Source organism: Sus scrofa, chromosome 13, assembly GCF_054392235.1.
Source record: "Sus scrofa isolate SSC_HxYL_T2T_F1_AM1 chromosome 13, Sscrofa_HxYL_maternal_Yorkshire_Landrace_v2.0, whole genome shotgun sequence".
Taxonomy (NCBI): domain Eukaryota; kingdom Metazoa; phylum Chordata; class Mammalia; order Artiodactyla; family Suidae; genus Sus; species Sus scrofa.
This window is the reverse complement of record NC_139395.1, coordinates 218600926-218621881: the sequence shown is the minus strand read 5'-3', so window position 1 is coordinate 218621881 and position 20956 is coordinate 218600926. Positions and strand designations below refer to the sequence as shown.

At 51.5% G+C, this 20956-nt stretch overlaps 1 protein-coding gene across 11 annotated transcripts in view; it reads right to left on the bottom strand.

Annotated features, from left to right (window-relative positions):
- Positions 1–6261: 6261 nt before the first annotated feature.
- Positions 6262–20956, bottom strand: part of B3GALT5 (beta-1,3-galactosyltransferase 5) — a 39844-nt gene continuing 25149 nt past the window's right edge. For 2 of the 11 annotated variants that reach the window (XR_014825208.1, XR_014825205.1), the window contains 3 exons: positions 14434–14593; positions 9906–13475; positions 6262–6820 (listed from right to left, as the gene is read on the bottom strand). Coding sequence is in view for 7 of the 11 variants with exons in the window: in XM_084992160.1 (XP_084848286.1) it covers positions 12540–13475 (936 nt within the window). In the remaining 4 variants the exon portion in view is untranslated. Of the gene's footprint in view, positions 13476–14433; positions 14594–15350; positions 15521–19303; positions 19698–20956 lie in introns of those variants that run through there. The other 9 variants (XM_021070992.2, XM_084992156.1, XR_014825207.1 and 6 more) reach the window with 8 other exon arrangements.

The window sequence follows — 20956 nt, the reverse complement described above, 5'->3', positions numbered from 1 at the left end:
TAAACACATAAATCAAAGTCGAATTTTAAAAAATAGTTTCTCCAAACAAAATAAATATAGAAAACATCCATGTGGGGGGAAAAAAAAAATTGTCCAGTTCAGACTCTACATTGCTGGCTTTTCGGGAAGAGGCCAAGTTTATCATATCTATCTACAACTTAGAATGAACCAAGTTAGGTGTATTATACTACTGTAATAATTTAATTTTCATCAAAGATAAATATCATATTAATAAATCATAAATAAATACATAGCCTACTCCCAAATATGATAACATAAGAATCAAGTAAATTGCTCTCGGGTACAAGGGGACATTTTTCCAATATCTTTCAGTAGTGTATAGATTTACTTTTATTTCTGGTCTTTTGGGATGAAAGGAAATTGACCACAAAGTGTCCTCAGTTGACCTTAAGTAATTTCCAGTCGCGCTGGACTTTTCTTAATGTCTTATTTGATCAAGTGGAAAATAAATCCATTCCCCTCCATCTGATATTTTCCGAAGCAGAATTTAACTAAGCCTATCACTACTCCTTCGGTTCCTCTCTTTGTCTGGGGACTAAAGGACTGAGCCCGCGAAGACTTCGCATTGACTTCCCAGGAGCACGTGTGGCAGGAGGTCTGAGCCAGGCTGGGTAACGGCCACCCTGGCCACCAAAACTCTGCCTGCTTCAGGTGTGGGCTCCTTCAACTGGAGAACAGAGGTGGCAGGACAAACAGACAAGGCACAATAATATGACACCCCCCCCCAAAACCACATGGGGCTAAGGAATTCATATTTCTACTTATATTTAAGATTGATTTAAGTCAGATAAGAAAGGAATTGGGTATTTCAAATTAATTAAGAACTAATTTGGAGGTCCGTCCCTCTTCCAGTCGCAGGCACTAGGACGTACCCCTGATGCCTTGTCCCCTTGCCCACCCAGCCTTCATGTATCTTTGCCCTAGTGGGGGACGGAAGGGGGTGGCTTCGCTGCTCAGGTTGGGGACCACTTTGGGAGCAAAGGGTCCTTTCCTCATAGTCTTACTTGAAAAGCAGGAGAATGGAGGAACCTCTGCTTCTAAATAGCACAAATCCTTCCTCCATCAAGTTCCAGAAAACGGAAGCACGTTTCACATCCCAGACACATAACTGAGAGTTTATTTCTCACACATCTCAGCACAAGCTCACATTAGGCAGAACCAACAGAAATAAAAGATAAGTGGCAATAACAACCTGTAAAAGAGGCTTCTGGAACTGGTATTTGAAGGGACCTGCAGTTCACCCCTCTCTCTGCTCTGGCCCACCCTTTGGCCTGATACCTCACCCGGCAGCTACTTGGAAACCCTGGAAAGTCATCTCCCCTATACCACACATGTTCTAATGCACAGCCAAGGAACTCGACCCAGTCTCTTGGGATAGGACATAATGGAAGGTGATATGAGAAAAAAATCATATATATATACATGACTGGATTACTTTTTGTAGAGCAGAAATTGGCACAGCTTTGTAAATCAACTGAATTTTAATAAAAAATCATTCAAATCCCTATTAAAAAAAAAAAAAAAAGAATCTTTTCCCCACCAAGCACAGGCCAGGCGCCAGGACAGAGGGAAGAGAAGCCTGGGAGAAGCTAACAATCGCCTGGGAAATTCTAATGCCAGTCCCAAGAGGACAAATGCTAAAAACGAATTTTTTTTTTTTTTATGGCCATATCCAAGGTGTGTGGAAGTTTCTCAGCCGGGGACGGAACCCAAGCCACAGGTGCAACCTACACCACAGCTGTGGCAACGGCATATCCTTTAACCCACTGCCTCAGGCTGGGGATGAAACCTGTGCCTCCACAACAACCCAAGCCAATGCCTTTGGATTCTTAAGCCACTGCAATGCAGCAGGAACTCCTAAAAATGAATTCTTTAAAAAAAAAAAAGTGAGAAAACAAATACTTCCAAATGAGAAGCATGGAGAAACAGGTAAACAGCTCATCTATTTTTAAAATGAGGAGGCATAGCAGCTGCCCTATGAAAGCAGGCTTGTCAATTATTTAATGTCTCATTGAGCCGTAGACTCTCAGAGTGCAGAGCCCAGGAGAACCACCCAGGCCTGGCCTTTTCCCTTTAGCCAGTGTACCAGGGCTAAGTGGCACAGAGCACGCTAAACAGGAGTATGGGCACAGCCCTTGCTTTTGAGAAAGACATCCATGTTCGACAGGCTGTTTGATCTCTCTCACTTCCTTTCACCTTTTCTAAATATCCTCCCTGAAAGGTGGAGTTCAGGAAAACTGTGAACAAGGCGACTGCAGACCATTCTTGCAGCCTGTGTTTCCACTACACCCAGAGTGACATGTGGCATATACCTGCTATGTAATAGGTGACAAGTGAGACCTCTGGGGCTCCACACTGTCACCCCAATGGCTGAGAATGCTGGGGGCTCCTGCTGTCTACATCCCACGGAAGCAAGCATCACCTCGCTCTTCTTAGTGCCCTTCACACTGGGGTAAGACAGACAACTTACAGAAACAGGCTGCGCCTGAATATTGTGCCTCTGTTTAGAGCCTCGGATCATACTTTCTCTCTCTCTCTCTCTCTCTCTCTCTCTCTCTCTCTCTCTCTCTCTCTCTCTCACAAACACACACACACACACACACACACACACACACACAGGCTGATAGAAGCCAATGCCTGGAGTGTTGAACCCACACTCTTCTGAGGGACGGCTAGTTTTGCAAGGGCTTCGGGTGAAGAGAAGGTGGAAAGTGGGCTGGACTGAAGGGGGTCCCTGTTCTGAAGCCAGACACTTGTTGAAGCCGTCAGATGGAGACTTGAAAGAACTCAAGAAAGGGCAGGCCTAGACAGGACAGACCGGAGGACCCAGCTAAACGGGAAGTCCCTGGGGACATCACAGATGACAAAGGGCCAAGTTCCAGAAGGCCAACTAGGACCGGGAAGGGGCAGACAGAGATGCTGTCAACACTTGGGAAAGAGGCGGTGGCAAGTGAAAAAAGAGAAGATGGCAGACCCCTTGGGTGGGGCCAGCCCTGAGCTTCCGGTGAGACTCAGGGTGCTCTGCTGTCCTGCGGCATCATGGGAGCACTGGCCAACCCCACCCTGGTGAAGGGTGGGGCCCTGAAGGCCAAGAGGAGGGGCCTCTGTCACATCTGAGCCTCCCTGGCAAGTCAGTGAGTCACTCTGAACCTCCGTTTTCTCAGCTCAAAGTCAGGGCATCGATTATAAGAATAGCTGCTGTAAGGGATCAAGGACTCAGCAGGTGCAGGAATGGTTTACCATGTCTGTCGACAGAGAAGGCACTGAGCAAAGGCTTCCTCTGTCAGCTGTCAAGAGAACAGGTGCCCCGTTCATCTTTGTGATGCTGTGTGTCTTCCCAGCTAGAGCTCTGTTTGCAGAATCCCCGGCCATGACCCTCAGCTTGACCCTCATTCCCGACATCCTGTAAAAAGCACTGAGCATATTTGTCCAGGGAATGAATCAGTAGGAGCGTCAACAGCTGGCATGAGCTTTCGGATGCTGCATGCTGATCCCGGAGAGGATGCTCATGGAGGAACTTGGCAAAGTCACTCCATTTTCCTGAGCCTTGGTTTTCTCGTCTAGAAAAGGAGGCTGCTTTTTTATTTTATTTTATTTTATTTTTTTGTCTTTTCTAGGGCTGCATCCTCGGCAGATGGAGGGTCCCAGGCTAGGGGGTCTAATCAGAGCTGTAGTTGTCAGCCTATGCCACAGCCACAGCAACAGAGGATCCGAGCCACGTCTGCGACCTACACCACAGCTGACGGCTGAGGCTGTTTTTTTAAACTGCAGATAACGTCTAAGGCCCCTCCAGCTCTGTTTTTCACCAGTTCAGGTTGTCTACCTTCTGAATTAACTGAGTCCAGAGACGCTGTGCTCTGCAATTTTGAAGAATGCAGTGGACACAAGAACTTCTTCAAGAGTGCCGGGGAAGGGGTTCCTGTCATGGCTCAGTGGTTAATGAATCTGACTAGGAACCATGAGGTTGCAGGTTCGATCTCTGACCTCGCTCAGTGGGTTAAGGATCCGGCGTTGCTGTGAGCTGTGGTGTAGGTCGAAGACACGGCTCGGATCCCATGTTGCTGTGACTCTGGTGTAGGCCGGCGTCTACAGCTCCGATTAGACCCTGAGCCTGGGAACCTCCATATGCCACGGGTGTGGCCCTAGAAAAGGCAAAAAGACATTAAAAAAAAAAAAAAAAAAAAGAGTGCCAGGGAAGATTACAAGGAGAGAAAAGGGCAAGAACTGAAACACAGTCTTGTAAAGAGTACCCCAAAAGTCTCTGGGTGAGCCCACAGATCATTATAAAATGCCAGTATAGTATGTGCCAAAATTCACCACCCTAAAATTGACTATTATCAGAAGCACCCACGTGGAGTTCCCATTGTGCCTCAGCAGTAATGGACCCAACTAGCATCTATGAGGATGTGGGTCTGACCTCTACCCTCACCCAATGGGTGAAGGATTTGGCATTGCTGTGAGCTGTGGTGTAGGTCGAAGACGCAGCTCATATGTGGTGTTGCCGTGACTATGGTGTAGGCTGGAAGCTGTAGCTCCAATTCCACCCCTCGCCTGGAAATTTCCATATGCCACAGGTACAGCCCTAAAAAGACAAAATAATAATAATAATAATAAACTGGAGGACAGGTTGGAAGGCAGCCTGATCGGATCAGTGAGACCAGTTAGGAACCTGCTCTCTGAGGTCACCTGAACCAAGATGGCAGCCTGGACTGAGGCTACAGTGATGGACATGGAAAGAAGAGGCCAAACCCACAGGAATCAGCACCCATCAGGCATGGCAGGGCCAAAGCCAGGCCGAGGAAAGTCACATAACTGAATGGGCAGATGGACAGTGACAACACTTTCTGCGACCAGAAACTCTGGGGGGAAGGCCAGGCGTGGTTTTAGCCGCGTGCCTTTAGCTGTGCACACGCGGGGTGGCCAGCGGGCAGGTGCCGCTCGGGCAGCGGACTTGAGATGTGGAAACTCAAGCACAGGAGGCCTGCAGGTTTTGTTGGCTTGGGTTTCTTCCTCTCTCCCTTTCCACGGAGTGCTGTGTGGCTACAAGAGTGTGTTTTAAGACAAATGGGGATTAAGTATATTTAGTTTAAAAACAAAGAAGGTGGCTGTACAGCACCATGGGAGTAGCATCAGGCTGAGGGTCAGAGGCCCTTCTGAGCCCAGAGCTGATGCTCAAACTCTGCAACTCTTGGTTTCACATATAAACTAAAGAGATGGGACCAGAGCTCTAAGGCCTCTGTACGCACGGAAGCACAGCAAGCCTACCCTCATCCGAAACTGTCTTTTCACCTTTCATTCCAGTTTCGTCATCTTTATTATTTTTTTTTTTTCTTTTTTGGTCACCCCACAGCATATGGAGTTTCAGGGCCAGGGATCCAATCCTGAGCCGCAGCTGCGGCAACATGGGATCCTTAACCCACTGTGCTGGGCCGGGGATCAAACCTGCATGCCATTGCTCCCAAGACACCGCTGATCCTGTGGGATCAGTTCCCACAGTGGGAACTCCGGTGTCATCCTCTTTAGAAATGAGGACTGTGGCCCGGGGCCTGACCCACCTTGACAGGAGGAAAAATGGAGCCAGAGGATCCTGAGGCTTTCGGGGCAGTGAGGACCCTGTGTGCCTGGGGTCAGGGGGATCCCGTCAGAGAAGGTGGTTAACCTCGGAGCATAACAAGAAGTAGGGATGGACCCAAATAGATGCTTCTAAGAATAGAATTGGAGGGGAGTTCCCACGGTGACTCAGCAGGTAGTGAAACCCACGAATATTCAAGAGGATGTGGGTTTGATCCTTAGCCTTGCTCAGTGGGCTAAGGATCCATCGTTGCTGTGAGCTGCAGTGTGGGTCGTAGATGTAGCTCAGATCCCACATTGCTTTGGCTGTGGTGTAGCCCAGCAGCTGCTGCTCCAATTTGACCTCTAACCTGGGAACTTGCATATGCCACAGATACAGCCCTAGAAAAATTAAAAATTAAAAAAAAAAGAATATAATTGGAGAAAGACATTACAGGATAGGGAAAGCGTTCAATGACTAGGCTGTGGGAAGGGCAGGCGAGAGGGTTAGGATCATTCAATTAGACCCATGGACAAAATGCCATCTCTGAAAAGTGGCTGTGATATTAGGATTTCCACCCAAATGACTGATGGGACTCATTATACCAATCTCTGAGATTGGACAGCAAGGCCACCACTTTCAGCAATTAAATAAAAGGCAGGTGCTGCAGTCTGTAAAAAGTTCTGCCATTTGCTGTCATATTCGAGCGGTTTATTCCATACCATTGTATGCGTAGTTTCTTAGTTCGACGAAGATACAGGCAATTACACTTGGCTCTTCTGTTACCAGACATCGTCCTTGAAATCTATGCAACAGACTTATCAGCAAAGCTGCCTCCTAAACCAAGGCCAGGTTTTCAGCAACTAAATCCCTTCAGTGGGGTCAAAACAGCCTCAGAAGGTGACACCCTTCCTGGGTGACCAAGGACCATCCACATTCCTTGCACTTGGGCAGCCCAGATCCTGGGGCACCAGCAGTGGCCCCGAAGTTCAGAATTCACCTGCACAGCTGCGCTGTTTTGTAGGTCTGGTTTTTAAAAATAACCTCGGGGAGTTCCCGTCGTGGCGCAGTGGTTAACGAATCCGACTAGGAACCATGAGGTTGCGGGTTTGGTCCCTGCCCTTGCTCAGAGGGTTAACGATCCGGCGTTGCCGTGAGCTGTGGTGTAGGTTGCAGACGCGGCTCGGATCCCGTGTTGCTGTGACTCTGTCGAAGGCTGGTGGCTACAGCTCCAATTAGACCCCTAGCCTGGGAACCTCCATATGCCGCAGGAGTGGCCCAAGAAATAGCAAAAAGACAAAAATAAATAAATAAAAATAACCTCAAATGTTGGTGTAGTGTGGTTTTGAGTGTCTGAAGCATGTGCCTTATGTAGTTACTTACAGAAGACAGCGGAACTGATGTTATTTTAATAATCCCAGGTAGATTTCCCGACACCTGGGTTTATTGCTGTCATTCCCGCAGCACGAAAAGGCGGATACAGTTGAAGAAAAGAGGTGAATTTCTATAATCATGAAAACAGAGGAAGGAGGTTGTAGAGGAGCTAAGGCTGGCCGGTGGGGGCTGGGGGACATCACAGGGCTTTATCCACTTCTGAGTGTAGGTGTTTCTCCATTCTAGCGAAAGGGGACATGTGGTCAAGTAGGGCCGCCATATAGCATTTCGAGGCTTCCAGGTCCCAGGTTTTCCAGTAAACACAGGATGTCAGCACCCCATTCACAGACTCATAGAGGAACTCTATGTTGGAACCATAATGTTGGGTACGTTCTAGAAATCCTTCACCCCTCAGTTGAGGCTCATCTCTTTCCCTCAAAACCTCCTTCTAAAGGTCATTTCACTGCCATTCAACCCATATCTTTGAGCAGCGACTCTGTGCCAGGAACTGTGCCAAGAGTCCGAGGTTCCTCAGTGAAGAAAACCAAGACCCTTTCCTGCACAAAGCTTTCGTTCAAGTGGGATGAACTGTAAACAATACACAAAACAGAAATATTATAATAAATAGATATTGTCTACTCTGCTAGAAGTGGATGAGTGCGATGGGAAAAACATAACCAGGCAGTGGGGGCCCACTGGGTGGGGTGAGCTGCATTTTCCATAGCAGGTGATCAGGGTGTGTCTCCTTAAGGAGACAACTGAGAGCATCCTGGTGCTCTAGTGTTTAGGACGCGGCATTTTCACCTCTGCAGCCCAGGCTCAGTCCCTGGCCTGGGAACGGAGATCCCACACGAAGCTGCTGCATGTTGCAGCCAACAAAAAAGAAAAAAAGGAGCTAATTGACCAAAGATGTGAAGGAGGCCAGGAACTGGGCCCTGAGACTGCCCTGGGAAAGGGTGACCTTGGCAGAAGGAACAGCCTGTGCAAAGGCCCTGAGGAGGCCGGGTGTGCCTGGGATGTTCCAGGAAGGGCAAGAAGGCCAGTGCAGCGGCATCATATGGCCTTTCAGGGAGGCCAGCGAGAGCGCGCGGAGGCGTGAAGGGATGTCAGGGAATCAGAGGCAGACAGGGATATTGAAGATGTGGCTTTTCCTCGGAAGTGGGATGCCACCAGAGGGTTCAGAGCAGAGAAGGGGGATGCTCTGATCTGTGTTTTCAAAAGGGCAGTCTGGATGCTGCGTGGGAACAGACCAAGGGAGGCAGTGATGGAGGCCCGGAGACCAGGTGGAAGCTACGGCAGGAACGCAGGTGCGAGGTGATGGGGGCTTGGTTGGGGGCCGCAGCGCAGGTGGGAGGAAGCGTTCGGCTTCCGGATACAAATGGAAGGCAGAGCCAGTGGGCTCTCCAGACACAGTGGCTGAGAGAGCAGGTACAGATGGCTCCAGAGTGTCTGACCTGAGCCACTGAAGGGTGGAGCGGCCATTCCCCAGGGGGCTGAGGCTGCAGGTGGCTTAGATTCCGGGGGGGGAGGGGGGCAGGGTTCATCACCAGTTTACTTTTGGATTCGCTCACCCCGGGACGTCAAGGAGGCCATGAAATCTATGATACCGAGGAGCAAGAGAGAGTTCTGGGCTGGAGACCAATGGGCATCCTAAGGACCAGAGAGGGTATTTTAAACCGAGGGGCTGGACGAGACCCCCCGAGGACAGCCAGGGATGTAGGAGGTGGAGGCTGAGCACCAGGCACCCCAGACCGAGGAGGCAGAGCCAAGAGGTGGAACAAGCAAAGAAGTGGCCAGTGAGCGGGAGACCTGCGAGCATCAAGTGTCCTGGAGGCAAGCGGGCGAGGCCAGCTGTTGGGACAGCAAGATGAGACGGGAGACCAGACCACAGACCCAGCATCACAGATCAGCAGCGGCCTCGGTAAGAACCATCGGATGGAGTCAGGCTTTCGAGTCTGATGAGAAGGGGCTTTGGGATAGAACAGGAGACACATTTCAGAGAACAAATATGGAAAACTCTCCTGTGGGGCTGAACAGCAAAGGAAGTGGAAGTTGGGTGTGAACGGAAGGGGTTTTCACGATGCTTTGGAAGATAGGGAACTTGGGTACGCAGGGGCACGTGTGGGCCCGGCTGGCAGAGGGGACGTTGCAGCGAGGGTGGGCGTGAGGCCCAGGCAGGAGTCTTGCTCTTGAGGAGCTCAGAGGAGCTGGCAATCAAGCCCCAAAGTGGAGGGGCTGGTGCTCCGGAGCCCCCCTTTCTGCAGTCCAGCAGAGGCGGCGGACACTGGAGGGGGGGCATGCGTGGTGGGAAAACTGAGGAAGGGCCAGGCACGCAGCCCGAGCCCAGGCAGAGGGCACCTGCCTCCATCTGTACACAGATTGCAACCCTCTGGCCAGCTGATGGCCCGGGGGGCACAGTGCTGGGTGTGACCACACGGCCCGGTGCCCCCAAGAGCTTCGGTTCACTTCCTGTTTCTGCTGCTTTTCAGTTATGTGAGCTCGAGCACGTTGCCACACCCCTCTGCCTCTGTGTCCTCATCTGGAAAGCAGGGAAGTCGGCAGCCACCTCCCCGAGGAGTGGTTGTGAGCCCTGAAGGGTGTAACACCTGTAAAGCCCTTATCTCAGGGCCTGGCAAATAGCATCTGCCATCAGCATCACTTCCTCTGGATGCCCCACCAGCCTGGCTCCCCTCCAGTCCCATTTTAAAACTCAGGTTGGGGAGTTCCTATTGTGGCTCAGGGGGTTAAGAACCCAACTAGTGGAGTTCCCGTTGTGGCTCAGTGGAAACAAATCTGACTAGTATCCATGAGGACATAGGTTCGATCCCTGGCCTCACTCAGTGGATTAAGGATCTGGCATTGCCAAGAGCTGTGGTGTAGGTTGCAGATGAGGCTCAGATCTGGCATTGCTGTGGCTGTGGTGTAGGCCAGCAGCTGCAGCTCCCATTTGACCCCTAGCCTGGGAACCTCCATAGGCCGTGAGTGCGGCCCTAAAAAGACCAAAAAAAAACCCAGCTAGTAACCATGAGGATGCAGGTTCAATCCCTGGCTTTACTCGGTGGGTTAAGGATCCACTGTTGCCTCAAACTGCGGTGTAGTTTTCAGGTGTGGCTTGGATTCCGTGTTGCCATGGCTGTGGTCTAGGCTGGCAGCTGTAGCTCCAACCCCTGGCCCAGAAACTTCCATATGCTGTAGGTGCGGCCCTAAAAAGAAAAAAAGAAAAAAGGAAACTCCAGGTTGGGTGTTATTGGAAAAGCACCGCTTTGCCTCCTGACTCAGGCTAGCACGGCTCCTTACTCTTACACACCGGCAAGGCGGCAGCATGGAACACGGCCTCCGCTGACACCCGCATATTCCTCAGTACACAAACCCGGGTGTGAGGTCCTGGGCAAGCCTCGGGGGCTCTCTGAACTTCATTTTCATCCTATGCCGAGGCAGGACCAAACGAGCTCTAAGGCCCCTTCTCAAGTTCTACGGTCACAGGAAAATGTTTCCCTAGAGAAAGAAAGATCTTCATTTAGATAAAGAAATAGAACGGAGGGAGGGGAGTTGGCAGAGTCACGAACCTGACTCGTATCCATGAGGACGCAGGTTCGATCCCTGGCCTCACTCAGTAGGTTAAGGATCCTGCATTGCTGTGGCTGTGAAGACCCTTAGCCTGATAACTTCCATATGTAGCAGCTGCAGCCATAAAAATACAAAAAGAAAAAGAGAGAGAGAGAGAGAGAACACAGAGGCTGTAGTGGAACCAAGCCCGTGCTCGTGGGCCCCTAGGGCCAAGGGCTATGGTGGATGCTGAGAAAACCAGATCCTGAGTCAGCCACACTTACCCACCCAGCCCGATGGCCACATACATAGACACACACACCAGATAAGGGGAACAGCTAAGCCCAGACCCAGGCATAGTGCCAGACTAGCTCCTTCACCCTCACAACCCACTGTTATCTCCAGAATCAGAGACAGCCCATTCTACAAGTCCAAGGGACCAGCCCTGGCAAAATCTGGGCTTCCCCAAACAAGTTCAGTGCCTGATTTTCCCACCTGAGAAGGTGGCTTTTCTGAACATGACCCAGCACATTCAGAGCAGCCAGGATACGAAAACATATCCGCCAAGAAGCAGCTCCACCCAGATACAAGAAATGCTGTGCAAAAGAGAACGCCAGGCCTCTTTCTGCAATTTACCATTGCCATGGCCATCCTGCAGCAAACCTCTTCCCGAGGCCAGGCAGGAGCTTTGGCCAATGTTTGTAGCTTACGCAGCCGCCTGAGGTCTTGGCTTTGGCTGGTAAAGTATAAGGTAAGAGCTGAGCATCCTGATCGGAAGCAAGATGGCTTTGCGTGTGACAGTGGCTCTCCCGGCAAAGACCCTTGCAGAGAAGTGCCCCACTTCCCCACAATCCTGCAGAACAGGCTCTTCCAAACCTCCAGGGGAAGAATATCGAAGGTTCAACTCCACCGTACAGAACTCAGCTGTCCCAGGGCCATCGGAGAAAGTCAAAGAAGCTGAGCTGAGATCGGGCTCAGGAATTGGACCCAGGGAGACCCTCCTTGACCAGAAGTCCCTTCAGCGCTGTGTCCCGGGGCTTCTTGGGAAGGTCTTGACTTAAATTCACCTGAATTCCCAGACAAGCTCCCAGCAGCCTTCACAGATGCAGCCTTGCGCCCAGCAGCCCTCTGGTTTGCGCTTGGAGACCTGAAGAGCAGACGCAGGGCAGGTGAAGCAAACAGACGGGGGTGCCACAGGTGGCTGGCAGGACACGCTGTGCTGCTCTTGGGGTCCCACGCTCAGCAGAGTGGCCAACTCTGTACAGCGAGTCAAGCTTCACAGTGATTTCTGAGCCAAATCTATAAACCCGATTTCTGTCCAGAGCCGAGTGTTTCTTGGGGTGCAGCCACTGCAGGAATATCTCCAGGGACGTGTTTGTGGCGAGCTGAGTGCCAAGCGGCTAGCAAGGTCTCAGGCCAGCCAGACCCATCACCATCTGGAGGTGGATGTGGGGGATGCATTCATTCACCCCAGACTCAGCACTGGAAAGCAGAGGAATGGGACTGGAGGAGGAGGAGAGGATTCTAGGAAGGGACAGACAGACACCAGCAGCCAGGCCTTCCTTCCTCAGAGCCCCGCTCCCCACAGCCCTCTTCCAGGGAGGCAGCCGGAGGGGCACACTGGGGCGGGGGCTTCTCATCCTGGCTCCAGTGTCTGCTGGCTGAATCTCGGGACAGCTCCTGGTACCTCTCTCAGTGGCCCGGTCTTTGCGTGTGAGATGGGGTCGGTAACATCCACCGCTTCGTCCGGATGCTGACCCCCAAGATGAAGAGACGCAGGTGCAGGCAGCTCCCGCGCTAGTGCAACAGTGGAGGTGCTCAAGAGACACGATCTTAGGGCTTTGGGGCACCAGGTGGCCATCATCTGCAGGGGCATTCGCGTTTAGACTGGGAAGCCTTCAAACTATCACCCTCCCTCTTCTTCCGCCTCCTCCTTCCTCGCTCCCTCCCCACCCCCCGAGGCGCCTCGGCAATGCCCTCGAAGATCTTTTGGACGCCACCGCGGTGGGCTGTCGGGCATGTGTCCAGCTGTGCCTTTGGGCCCCGCTCAGGCCTCCGGACACTCTGCCTCCAAGGAACCTTCCAGAGCCTGCCAGTAGTTCAGGAGGTCTTGAGGCTTGACGTGGTGGGAAGCAACGATCCTCCGGTAGCGGCAGATGGTGAAGGGCAGCCCGTCAGGGAAGAATGTCTGCTTGGAGTGCAGTTCCTCCAGTTTGATTTGCAGTTTTTCCAGGCAGAGCCCCACAAAGACATCTTCCAGTTTAATGAACGGGACGCTCTCGGCCACACCGTACACCTGCCCTGCCACGTCGCTGGAGAAGACATAGCCGGTGCCCGAGCAAAAGGGCGGGTACTTCTCCCACGGGTACTCGTACTTACTGACAAACCACTTGTTGTACCTCCTCCTGATGGGATACTCGTTCAGTTTCAGGAAGCCCGTGAAAAACCGCGTCGTTCGGTTCTTGGCCAGGAGCAGGTCCGTCAGATAGTAGATATTGACAAACATGTCGGAGTCCGTTTTCATGACGAAGGTCGCCTGCGGACAGAAGCGGGACACCCACTCCATGCCCATCATGGTCTTGAGTGTCAGGTTGAAATACACGTCCAGAAAGTCCTTCTGGATGATGTCGTGATACTGCTCGATCTCCTGGGCCACCGCTCGCGACAGGTCCCCGCTGTTTGTGGTTCCCAGGAGGAAGAAGGACCTGATTCGCTTTCCCTGCACGGTGCTCGCTTTTCCCCACGTCTGCCGGATGGCCTTGCGCGCCAACAGCTGCTCGTGGGACGAGGTCACCAGCAGGACGAGGAAGGGGGGATCCTGCCTGCAGTCTATATCCGGGAGCTGAAGGAAGTCCTCGTTTTTTTTCTTGAAAGCCAAGGGTTCTCCTTGAGAAGGACTCAGACTGTCCAAGCTAAAATACAGACAAAGGGCTCCCACGACCACCAGGGAAATATAGACCCATCTCATCTTCACGTAAGCCATCTGAAAGGAACACAGCCACATGGTTAGACCTCAGAAGCAGGATGGCGTGTTTCCCTTTCCCGGGGAAGCCGAGACCCACGTTTCACAGCTCGTGTTTCAGAAATCCTGGCACCTCTCGGCACAGACAGGTGGAGAGTCGTGGGTCCACACGGAGGCTGGGATGGCCACCAGTGATGTTCACACCAAGGTGGCACATCAAGACCACAAGGAAATGGGCCCTGGTGCTGGTTCTAAAGCTAGCCAGCCCCTCGCTGGTGGGAGTCTCAGCTTCCTTATCAAGAAGTCTCTGGAACCCCGTCTCTCACCGGATCCTTCCGATTCTGCCCTTCTCTGACTCCAGAGTGACGTCCAGCTAGAGAACCTGCAGGACTGGAAACCACATGTTCTAGATCTATCTGTGTGGGCCGCTGGCATTCTTCTCTGATGGATTTGGGTACCATTTCAACCCTCCCAGAAAGAAGCAAGAGCAGTTTTCAGATGCACCCAACTACCTGCTAGCAGTGGCTTCTTTTTTTTTTTGCTGCGTTTTGGTTTTTTAGGTTACTTTTTTAAATCCCCTGGTTCGTTCATCTTTTGCTCAATTATCTTATTCCTGACAAATCCAGGATCATCCATGTCAGCATTATAACATTAAGAAAGCAAATTATACGCATTGTGGCTCAGTAGGTTAAGAACCTGACATAGTGTCTGTGAGGATGGGGCGTCAATCCCCGGCCTCACTCAGCGGGTTAAGGATCTGGCATTGCCACAAGCTGCAGCGCGGGTCACAGATGAGGCTCAGATGTGGCGTTGCTGTGGCTGCAGCTCTGATTTGACCCCTAGCCTGGGAACTACCATATGATGCCAGGTGCAGCCATAAAAAGAAAAACAGAATAGGATAGGATAAGATAAGTTAAGGTAAGGTAAAATAAAATTTAAAAAATAAAATAAAATAAGAGAAAGAAAGCAAATTACTCACTCTTTCCTGGGTAAGATGAACTTCTGGTTTGAAAGCTCAGTCAAAGTGTAGATTCCAAGGGGAAAGGTTTTCCAAAGAGCTGTCAGCATGTGACGTTCGGTGTTATCAGGTTTTGGGCTTGGTTGGTTTACCTAAAAATCATTCTCTTCCTCGGGAAGCCCTATAAGGAAAAAAACGAAAAGAAAGGAGTCCTTCAAATCATTCACGCCTCACCAGCAGCTCTTCACCACCTGCTGGAGCATCTGCCATAGTGCTGATGCACCACCTGCCTGCAAGACATGAATCCCCAGCCTCACTTTTCTCATCTGTAAAATGGGAACCATCAAGACAGACCCCTACCATGTAATTCACCTGTTGACAATAATAACAGTGAGCAAATATCCGAGAGGCTTTCTGGCCGAATGGATCAGGACAGCACCCAGAGTTTTTAAGGAGACACGGGAGGCTCATAAGTCAGTTATCGTCACATTACAGAGGTTGAGGGGCTGAGGCTTAAAGAAACTAACAAGGAGGGAACTCATCAGTTTTCAACCCAGTGTCCTGTTTTCAGAATGTTATGCTGCATAAGAGAACAGAGAGGCCTGCAAGAAAAGAAAGTGACCGAATGACATGAAGAAAGGGTTGGTTATTTTGATGGCAAATGAGATCCTCAAAATTTTGTTGTTAAAATTTGTTCCAAATACATTCACCATAAAAGAAACGGAACACTGATGGAACTTTCCAGAACTAACCAACTCAGCCCGCTGGATGGGCCCCATGAGGGGTGTGGTGTTTGAGCTTGTTCTGGAAGGACAGTGTGATGGGACAGGTGGGAGCGGGTAGGAATTCCAAACCCAGGGACTCTCGGAGTGTGGCGGGCAGTTCAGGAGGCTGGGTTCCACCGTTAGGACACCTGCCCCAGAGCCGTCTTCACGCACCTGAGAAGACTCTCGCTCTCCCACAGGCCGTTGCAGGACAGCGTGGCTTTGTGGGCAGTGCAGAATAAACAGATACCAGGCAGCCTGAACAACCCAGAGGCTCTCAAACTCAGGAGGTGGAAGAATCTCAAAGGAGGCCGGATAAAAACGAAAGTCCCAAGGCCCCGTCCCTTAAAAAGAACAAAAGAATGCCATTGGCAGCAACGTGGATGGATGGAGAGATTCTCATACGAGGTGAAGTACATCAGACAGAGAAAGACAAACACTGTATGATATCACTTGTATGTGGAATCGAAAATATGACACAAGGAGACTTGTCTAGGAAACAGAAACAGACTCACAGATGTAGAGAACAGACCTGTGGTTGCCGGGGGTCGGGGGGAAGGACTGGGCGTTTGGGTTCAGCAGGTGCAAATGGGGTATATGGAATACGGTTAACAACAGGGCCCTGCAGTAGAGCACAGGGAACTAGCGTCAGCATCCGGTCATTATCCATCATGGAAAAGAATTTGAAAAAGAATCTATGTGTATGTGTATATGCAACTAAACCACTTTGCTAAGAGTAGAAATTAATACAACATTGCAAATCAATATACTTCCACAAAGTAACAATGTTTAAAAACGGTTTCCATCCCACACAGACTCGGATAAAGCAGGTCTGGAGCCCAGAACCCTGCATTTTCGTATGTCCCAGGTCGGCCGTATAACTCTAGGCTGGCCCCTTTGAAAACCCCCATGGGCATGATGTGGTCAGAGCCAGTGTGGAGTGAAGCTCCCTACAGGTGCCCAGACCCAGGCTGGACCAAGCCCTCAGCTCCCACCTGGTGTCCAGCCCTGTCCAGTGGCGGAAGCTGAGCGCCAGCACCTGAAGCAGTGGAGCAACGCAGCTCTTGTGGTATGACGGATAACTATCCGTGTCAACAGTCCTTAGCAAGAAATAGAGAGGCCCATCACAGGGGGCCCTGATCCAGTCATGACCGTGTCCTTATTCCAAGGGGACACTGGACACAGACAGACAGTCAAGGCGAACGCCATGTAATGACAGAGGCACAGACTAGAAGGATGCTCTTCCAAGCCAAGGAATGTCCAGCATTGCCGGCAACCACCAGAAGCGGGGCAGAGCCTGGAACTGATGCTCCCCCAAGCCCTCCCAGGAACCAACTCTGCCCACACCTTGACCTCGAACTTCCAGCCTCCAGAGCTGGGAGAAAATAGGTATCGACAGACACTCGTCTGTCTCTGGCCCTGCCACCCAACCTCATCTGGTCCTAAGCCTTCAGTTCTTGGTCCTTGGAAGGCAGCTATGCTCACCCCTCTACCACCAGCGCTGCTAAGCTCATGGCACTTGGTTACCACCAGCCTCGGGAACGAATAAGGAGCCCACATTCATGGCAAAGGGAAGGGCTCAATTTCAGTGGAAGTTCCGTGAAACTAAGAATGTCCCTTTGTCCCATCCTGTCAGACCTCCCTCACAAGTCCTGCTCTGGCGCTCAGAGGCCCCTCGCCACGGGTGGACCTGCTCACACACCTGAGCTGAGGGTCACACTGCAAGGTGAACAACGGCAGTGATTCCAGGAGAGGAAGGACGGCCCCGAGGGTGTCTGAGGCACTGGGGGAGGTCACCCCTGCATTTTCAGTTGCTCTAGGAAGGTTTTTGGGGTTTTTTTTTTGCTTTTTGCCTGGAGCCGTCTTTTTGCTGAGAAGGGACTTCGGATGTCCCATCCCCACGAAGAATGGCTTCTTTCTCTGCTTTTCACATTCCCTCATCTGCTCAACAAGAACTGTGTACGAAAATCCCAGTCACCCTTCAGGATGCTGGAAGTTGCATGGGTTAAGTGTCCCCACCGGCATGGCCTCAGGGCCGTCCCGGGCTCTTCTTTGGAGGCCACCCGGCTAAGACAGGACCCTCCCATTGGAAAAGCTGTTCCCTCACCGTCAGGAAGGCGAGAGCACCACGCCCTCTTCCCAGACTCCTTCCCGGCCTCCCTGAGCCTGCTCAAGGCAGGCAGTGGTCCAGGGGCACAGGGCTCAAGGAGGAAGACGATAAATAAACCTTTGAGGGGCTCGCACACCCACAGGATGAGTAGACACAACACAGCAAGGAGGCGTGTGAGTCTGATGGGCCCTGCCTGGACCAAACTTCCTCTCAACCCCCTTTCTCAGTGAGGCCTTGACCTTGGACCCCACGTCAGCCAATGTCAGCCAGAAACCCCCGCCCTCAATATCTGGTCAAATGCCTCACCCCCAGGCTTGGTATCGCATCCTCTAGCCTGCCTTCAGCAGGAATCCTGTCAAGTTCAGTTGATCCAGGCTCCTCTCCCCCACCCATATTCCCTCGCAGTAAAATTCCCGCCCCCCCCAGTGGGTCCCCCAACTTGCCCTCAGCTGTGAATTCCCACTTTTCTAGGCTTGTATTCAGAGCTGAGCCTGGCTGTGACAAGGCCACATTTCCCTTATCGCCGTGGTTCTGGAATAAAATCTGGTCTTGGCATTTTATCTGTGGTCCAGCTCTGGCTTTTCTTTGACAGCACAGAGGATGAAGGCACGTGGTCAGGACAGATGCTCCGGGGAGGCCCATGGTGGAGGCAGGGATCCAGAAGGGCTGGGGGGTAGGGGTGGAAACAGGGGGTGTGCAGAAGGAACGCTTGGAGGTGAGGCCCAAGACGGCGCAGGGCAGCTTGGCACAGCCTCGAGGAGCTTAGGGGGTGGGTGTTGAGGGTTTCTCTAGGCTTTCTGAACTGCTGCGTCTCTGGGGTCCATGGGGCCTCTCTGCCCTTCCCTGATACAACTGAGAAATCTCTCGCTTACCTTGTCATTATCACTGGTGTCTTTGAAGGGCCGCACCTGCAGCAGATGGAAGTTCTAGGCTAGGGATGGAATTGGAGCTGCAGCTGCCAGCCTACGCCACAGCCACAACCACACCAGATCCAAGCTGTGTCTGCAACCTACACCACAGCTTATGGCAACGCAGGATCCTTAACCCACTGAGCGAGGCCAGGGATGGAACCCACATCCTGGTGGATACTAGTCAGGTTCTTAACCCGTGCTGAGCCACAACGGGAACCCCTCTCTCTTATTTTGAGTATGGCTGCTCCAGCCTAACCAAGTGATGGAGCAAACAGAGCCAGAGATTCATATCAATGATCAGTAGTCTCAGAATCAGTGACTTTTGAGCTTGCGGAAGGTATTTTAGGGATCATTCTGGAAATATGGCCTACCCAGATTCCAGCTGTTATGAAGCACCCCAAACAAGGGGCAATGGACACAGTAGGCTGCATCTGTGCTGTGGGTAATGCATCCTAACCCTTTTTTTGTTTGTTTGTTTTTTACTTTTTAGAGCCGCCCCCGTGGCATACGGAGGTTCCCAGGCTAGGGGTCCAATCGGAGCTGCAGCTGCCAGCCTCCACCACAGCCACAGCAACACCAGATCTGAGCCATGTCTGCGACCTACACCACAGCTCACAGCAATGCCAGATCCTTAACCCATGGAGCAAGGCCAGGGATCGAACCCGCAACCTCATGGTTCCTAGTCGGATGTGTTTCCACTGCGCCACGACAGGAACTCCCATCCTAAGTCTTTATGGCCTGAAGTTTCAGTTTGTGACAAACAAGTTCAGCCGCCCTTTAAGATGGCCAGCCACCCATCCGCCAAGCTCCTATAATCAGCCCACGTCCTGCATTTTCTGTTCCATCTGACCTCCCCCCACCTCCACCCTCAAGCCACACTTGTTCCCTTCCAGGTCCTTGAGCATGCTCCTTCCTTCCAGAGCAAAAGGCCTTCCTTCTGCGACTTTTCCAAGCCTCCCCGCTCTCCCCGCCCCCACTTCCACTCGACCTCACCCCTTAGGGCTCATTCCTTTCCTTATTATTCATGCCACCCACTGCATGGTACTTAACAGCTTCATGAATCAGATTTTATCATTTCTTTGTGCAAACCTTGGGCAACCACCCACCTTTCCCACCGGTGGATCATTCCAGAAGCACAGAGCAGGGACCACGGCCTGTATTTTCCACCACTGTCACGTCCGCTGACTCACAGCATTTGACACAAAGAAGCCCAAAGAAAAGATCTGAATGAGAAGAAGCCACCCAGGGCTCCAGAAGTCAAATTCTGCTTCTTTGCAACCTGAAAACAGTTTCTTACATGAAGACAAACGCTTGGTTGACACAGCATCTGAGGATGAGCTCACCCGCAAAGCGGTTGGGCGCGTTGGGTATTTTTGCTCCATGCACACGGCAAACGACTTCATTTATTTCTCAGAAGAAACCGAACCTCGCTTATTTCCATGGAAGAAGAAAACAGTCGAATCGGGGTTTCACCCCCTGCTGTTCACACCACGGAGGCTGCTGGGACATGAGAGGGGAGGTGTGGGATGCTTTTAGGAGCGTTCAGAAAGCTGAGTCCAGCCGCTGTAGCAGGAAGGGGAATAAAAAACTGCAGAGAAGACAGATGGGGACTGAATGGCACACACGGGGCACCATTTCCAGTATGTGCCTCTTGGAAGAAGGCAGAGGAGAGACGAGACTCTTCATTCTGAAACCCGTGCACACACAACACGTATAACGGAACTGCTGTGTTGCACAGCCGATGCTATCACAACACTGTAAATCACCTACACTTCCAAAAACTTTAAAACTTAAAAAGAGGAGATCCTGCTGGGGCTCAGTGGGTTAGGAACCCGACTGGTATCCATGGGGACACGGGTTCGATCCCTGGCCACACTCAGTGGGTGAAAGATCTGGCGTTGCCACGAGCTGTGGTGTAGGTCGAAGATGCAGCTCGGATCTGGCGTTGCTGTGGTGTAGGCTGCCCGCTGAAGCTCTGATTCGACCCCGAGCCTGGGCACTTCTCTATGCCGCAGGTGTGGCCCTAAAAATACTAATAATAATGCACCCATAGTAATAAACCATGGCTGTCCAGACGCAAAATTCAAAATCACACGTGATTTTTCTACCTAGCAGAAGTGGCTCTTTCAGAATCGGCTAAAACTCTGCAGCCAGCCCCCGACTCGCATAGCCGGCTCTCCCTGGTCACACGCAGGTCGCCCTCCATCTGCCACTTCTCTAACTGTGGGAAGACTTTCTCTCCCCTGATTTCATCACTCACAGCGACCTCTCAAGCCCGAGAGAGGACAACCACAGAAATCTCCAAGCATCAAGCGAAAAGCTGAATCCTAACATCCACCAGTCCACCCTTGAGGCTACCGATGGGGACTGCAATTACTATCGTTTGTCTTCTGCTGGAATGTTCTTTGGACACGGGCTGTTTCAGGCTTGGATTTCATTGCAGGAGGGATGGTAGGACATTCTGACGTCATGGCAGATGCTGTTATAACAAGTGAGTGTGTTTTACCTCGAGGCAAAGAACACCTCCTGCCTGTGTTTTCCTACCCAGTGATCGCATCACTTCCTCCAGCCAGTCCTTCCTCGCTGATCATCTCTAAGAAAGTGGTCAGGTTCTAGCAATGCAGGAAAGGAGCTTTGTTTTTCTAGTAGAAATAGAGAAAACCACTGTTCCCACTGTGGCTCAGCAGGTTAAGGACCCGACATAGTCTCTGTGAGGATGCAAGTTCAATCCCTGGCCTCACTCGGTGGGTTAAAGATCT